The following is a 5,405-nucleotide window of genomic DNA, read 5'->3' as shown; positions in this document are numbered from 1 at the left end:
TCGTAGCTCAGCGAGCTTGTAGATCTGCTATTTTTGAATAGCCAAAGTGTAAAATAATGTTTTTTTTTTCTTCTTCTCAAATCTAAAAATGACACTGATGCGTTCCCGCTCTTAAAGGGTTAATTCTATTGGCTTTTCTGTTGCTCCTTTTCGTTTTCCTTGGCTCCTCCCATTGAGTGTATAAATACTGACCCGGGGCAACTTTGGAGCTCAGAGTGCTTTCTGCCAACCAGTCTGAACGACCAGTCTTCCCAGTCAGACCAATGGTGGTACACATCAGATCCAGAGGCCATCAGCAGTGTGTGAATACCATGGAAGGACATCATCATCATCATCATCATCATCAGAAAGTGGAAGCCAACATTCTGTTATATGGAGCTGATCACGTTGGAAAATCAGGTATGATTTGTTCCTCTCTATACACAATGTTTATTCAATACTATGGCCAACCTGTAAACCTTGTCAGTTTTTTTTGTCACGGAAAGTAGAATTTCTTTGTTTTTTGTTTGTTTGGTGCTTACATTACATAATTTTATTTTTGTATTACCTTTATATTATATATATAAATAATATATCAATAATAACATGTTTATTGTTTCTAATGAAGCCTATCTTTGTGTTTTCAGCGCTCACTGTCAGATTTCTAACCAGGAGATTCATTGGGGAGTATGGAGATATAGGTAAGACTCCTGTTACACTGTTCTGTAATATAAAGAATGTTTACTAATATTCCAACTTTACTGGAAATGGTTTGAGTGTCCTCGCACCATTTCCAAGTCAGTTACAGTATGTAATGTAAATCAAGTCACTCAGATAGTTTTAAGCAATACCACAACGTAGAAATGCTCTGTTATTTGCATTAAAAATATTACTTGGGTAAAAGGACAAAAGTATCTGCATCAAAATATACACTAAATATCTAAGCCGAAAATAGATGTTCTAAAAGCTCACAACGCGGCGCATTGCGAGTTTGTAGATCTGCTATATTTTCACCAAATGTTTGCCCCAGAATTGGGTTGCTGGGGTTCAAGTAGTTCGGTCAAGTAGATCCACTCAACACTGTGACTTTCCTTCTGTTAACAGAATCAATATACAGTCACGTCGACAAGATTGATGGACGAGAAGTATCCTTCAACATCTGGGACTGTCTTTACTCACAGGTAAGCCAGCTCTTTGTGGCAGTCATGTCATTACAGGTGAAATGTTCCAAAATAGTGAAAACAGACTACCGTATCGACAAGCTCACAACGCGTAGCCTTGCGACATGTTCTGAGCTTGTACATCAGCTATTTTCACTATTTTCTTGCATGATAGCCTACTGTTGTACGGCAAAGTATAAAATAGGGTTTAAGTGGTTCATTGGTTCCTTATGCATATATTTTTTTTAAATATAAAAAAAATGCACTTCTTGATTATTCGATTAATGAAATTAATGAAAAAGTAATCAATAGAACAACAATCGATAGTTCCGTCATGTCTCCATCATATCGTCTCTGTCAGGTGGAAATATGTAAAAAAAAAGACAATAGAATTGTAATACTAGTCATTAAGCTACTAATATAGACTGAAGTAATTAAAGCGGGTCATGTTTGCATGTTTGGAATTGTAACAGCTGAAATCAATAATATATCAGTTTTCCGATATTAACCTGCGGGCTGCATTAAGTGAAGGTGGGGGCCGCATGAGGCCCCTGGCCGCCAGTTGCCCATGTCTGCTGTATATGATCAAGCAGGGCAATACATTTACGGAAAAAAACAAAAAGTTAAACGATGGAGTTAAGAGGTTTCTGCCCCCGACAGCAATGACATGAACGTTCTTGTCCAGGGACGTCACGGGCTCTCAGAAGGTGGGGGGAATGGACTTTCGGTGGACTATACCCCTTATTTTACACTTTGGCTATTCAAAAATAGCAGATATACAAGCTCACAGCGCGGCACCGAGTGCCGCGCTGTGAGCTTGTAGATCTGCTATTTTTGAAATATTGTGAAAAACATTTGTAACTGTCAAATGTAAACAAATTTTGTATTTTCAAAATGTTGCGTTTTTTGGGCGGATTTTGTTAGTTTTTTTTTTCGTGTTTTGGTTACTTTATTTTGGTTTTAGGGTTAGGGTTAGGTTATTTAATTCTTATTTTTGCCTGATTTTACCGATTTATTATCAAAAAATATATATATATATTATTATTATTATTATTTTTTTTTTCAAAAAGTGGGGGGTATGAAATCACGGATCTGTGAGAGTGAGGGTGTCGCGTCGTACGCACAGTGAATGGCCGTGACGCCCCTGTTCTTGTCTCATCCTTGTAGGACAGAGCCATCAGTGACAAACAGCTGCAGTGGGCCGACGGCATCGTCCTCGTCTACAGCATCTGCGACCAGGACAGCTTCGACGTGGTGCGACGGCAGGTGCAGCACCTCCGCTGTCCCAGGAAAACCTCCTCCTCCTCCTCCTCCTCCTCCTCCACCCCCATCGTCATCGTCGGGAACAAGCGAGACCTCCAGCGCCACCGGACGGTGTCCAGCGAGGAGGGCCACCTGCTGGCGCTCTCCCAGGACTGCGGCTTCTTCGAGATCTCGGCCGCCGAGACCTACCACGGCGTCCTGCTGGTCTTCCACGGACTCGCGGACCTCATCAAGGGGTCCCCCGCCCTGAAGAGGGGCGCCGCCAGCGTCCGGAGCATCGTCAGGACCGTGTCGGCCGTTTTTGGCAAGAAACGTGCCGAGTGAGAAAAAAATAAAATAAACTGCCTACGTGATGAAAGGACTGTGTGAAAGGCCTGGCGTCTGTAACGGGGAGGAAACGGTCCATTAAGATAAGATGGACTTGATATGTGATGATTAAAGCTGAACAGTGCATGGCTCGCCTTGTAATTAGGAGGTCACCACCGGGTTCACCTCCCCGGGGGCCGGGCCCATGTCTACGTGCCGAAGTCTTCCTGCATGAGCAAGTCAAGACACTTGACATCTAACAGCTCAGCACGACCATCTGAGCAGCCATCAGCGGGTTGAAGCCATGGTGGGATTTAAGCATGGCTTCTTTGGAGAAAATCCCTGGCACTCACTTTGTCCTTTTAAGGATCTCTTATGTCATTATTCACGCTGAGGAAGGCTGTGTGTTTGATCTGCTGGGGCTATTCAATAAATGAGAGATCCTATTAGGAACAAAGTGAGTGCTGGTGATCTTTTCAAAGACACCGTTTCTGCCAGAACCGTGCACCCGTTAACGTGGACTGTGAACTTTTTCTCTTTCTCAAATTAAAGAAAGGCTTCCCCTCATATACAGTGATATGAAACGGTTACAAACTGGTTATTGTCACTAAATGAAGGGGTCAATAATAGAAGGGTTAAAACCATGCAGTTAAAGCCAGTTTCACAACTACATGTAACACGGATTCTAGTGCAGATTTTTTCAGCACATCTCTTTATGAAGAGGAACGTAACCGGACATGTTGATCTGGAGAAAGTTATCATAATAGTCAGGATTTTGGGTTGGCCTACAGCAGGGGTCTTCAACCTTTTCAGGCCAAGGACCCCCTAGCTGAGAGAGAGATGAAGCAGGGACCCCCTCTATATTGTATAAAATTGTGTTTCAGATAAACTTTTGCTGCTATTTTTTCCCTCCACACCTATAACTCTTTGCCAAAAATAGCCGATCTACAAGCTCACAACGCCTCGCAGCGCGCGAGGCGTTGTGAGCTTGTAGATCTGCTATTTTTGGCAAAAAGTTCTCCTCAGAAAAGGGATGCTAGGGTTCAAGTGGTTAATGTAAAAAAAAAAAAATCCTATCACACAAAGATTTGGCGGACCTCTGAGGACCCCCTAGGGGTCGCGGACCCCCTGTTGAAGACCCCTGGCCTACAGTATATGATTTTAGTAACTTGCACCCATATGCTGGAAATGCAAACTCCATGCATGCCTCCATAACTACAGGTTATTTAGTCCAGGGGCCAACACTGATATTTTCACAAATTGGTACCACCTGAGTTGGCCGTAAAGTTTTTGTATTTTTGTATTCCTACATGTCTCTAGTTTATATTTTGGTATGATACATCTTCCAATTCAGTAGCTTAATGGCAGTTATCACTACCTACCGGCTAATGTATCCGGTAGGAGACACAAAGTAGAATCTTTGTGTCTCCTACCGGAAATACACCCGGGCATCAAATTATAGCGACAAAAAACAAAATATATCCATGTATTCAAGGCTTCATGGGGTGTGCAATTGATAACTTCTCAGATTTTTGGTGTTTGCAAAAAGACTGCTTTCCATAAGCTTGTAAAAGTTGACCCTCCTTCGGTCTAGGGTGGTCATAGCTGAATGGGTAGAGAGTCCCCCTGGGAAACTTAAAGGAGGAGTTCACCCAAAAAATAATTTATTTTCTATCAATTGCACACCCCATGAAGCCTTGAATACATGGATATATTTTGTTTTTTGTCGCAATAATTTGATGCCCGGGTGTATTTCCGGTAGGAGACACAAAGATTCTACTTTGTGTCTCCTACCAGATACATTAGCCGGTTTAGAGTGATCACTGTCATTAAGCTACTGAATTGGAAAATGTATCATATCAAAATATAAACTAGAGACATGTAGGAATACAAAAATACCCAAAATGTACGGCCACCTTAGGTGGTACCAAAATCTGGCTTGGCCCCTGCACTAATTGTTCAAGATAACAATCCTGCCCTGACTTATGAACTTTGTCATAAGACACAGACATAATACATATACATACTGTATTTTTACGATGGAGTGATGCAGAAGAAATACAGTAGCACATCTCCAAGCTCACAGCGATCTGCGGCTCTGCTACGCTGTGCTACGGCTCTGCTACGCTCACAACTTATCATCAGTTCTTATCAGAGCTCATCAGATCTTATCAGGATCTCATGTATGCAGGGTTGATTTCTAAAAGAAAAAAAGAGGGGGGACGGCACATTTAAGTTCTATACTTCTTTGTATGACACATTGTGGAAATAGCCCGATTTGCATCACAATGCCTTGTGAGTTTGTAGATCTGCTACTGTATTTTTTTCTGCATCACTCCATCGTAAAAAAATGGGTAAATTTAGGCAATTTGCCCCAAATAGTGACCACGGTTAATGTTAATGTTAATGTATTATTACATTGTTAAATTATGATACAATCAAAGGAAATGCATGTATTTACTTAAAATTTGACTAGAAGCAGGAATAAAACGTAACCCCTTAAAAGGTATGAACCCTCATCAAATCCAACCCTGAATGTATTGTACTGTATGTACAGTTGTAAATGTGTTAAAAGTGTTCTGCATCACCTGCAGAATGGCATATCTGACCTGCTACACTTTGATAGTGTAACCTTTGGTTTTGGTTTACTTTGTTGTCTGGATGAGCTTCTAATTTGTATAATAAACATGATAATAA

At 41.4% G+C, this 5,405-nt stretch overlaps 1 protein-coding gene and 1 long non-coding RNA gene across 2 annotated transcripts; both read left to right on the top strand.

Annotated features, from left to right (window-relative positions):
• The first annotated feature begins 234 nt into the window (after window positions 1–234).
• Window positions 235–3,633, top strand: LOC311042810 (ras-related and estrogen-regulated growth inhibitor-like protein). Its single transcript, XM_084053832.1, has 4 exons — window positions 235–399; window positions 627–680; window positions 1,084–1,160; window positions 2,307–3,633. Exons 1-4 carry the CDS (start codon window positions 264–266, stop codon window positions 2,724–2,726), a joined length of 687 nt encoding a protein of 228 aa, XP_083909958.1. The 5' UTR covers window positions 235–263; the 3' UTR covers window positions 2,727–3,633.
• A 1,186-nt stretch (window positions 3,634–4,819) lies between these two features.
• Window positions 4,820–5,405, top strand: LOC311042811. The gene is made up of 2 exons (XR_014600545.1): window positions 4,820–4,933; window positions 5,073–5,405. It is a non-coding gene; the product is annotated as an uncharacterized lncRNA (long non-coding RNA).

This window comes from Gymnoscopelus microlampas (assembly GCF_963454915.1).
Source record: "Gymnoscopelus microlampas genome assembly, chromosome: 3".
In the NCBI taxonomy this organism is placed as follows: Eukaryota; Metazoa; Chordata; class Actinopteri; order Myctophiformes; family Myctophidae; genus Gymnoscopelus; species Gymnoscopelus microlampas.
Note: the sequence above shows the minus strand (reverse complement) of the source record. Positions and strands in the feature narration are given on the sequence as shown.

Excerpts from the sequence above, each read along its gene's own strand:
- LOC311042810 (XM_084053832.1), top strand. The coding sequence starts at position 264 with ATGGTGGTACACATCAGATCCAGAGGCCATCAGCAGTGTGTGAATACC. Across the intron at positions 400-626 it reads TGATCACGTTGGAAAATCAG|CGCTCACTGTCAGATTTCTA; the intron begins GTATGATTTGTT and ends TTGTGTTTTCAG. Across the intron at positions 1,161-2,306 it reads GGGACTGTCTTTACTCACAG|GACAGAGCCATCAGTGACAA; the intron begins GTAAGCCAGCTC and ends TCATCCTTGTAG.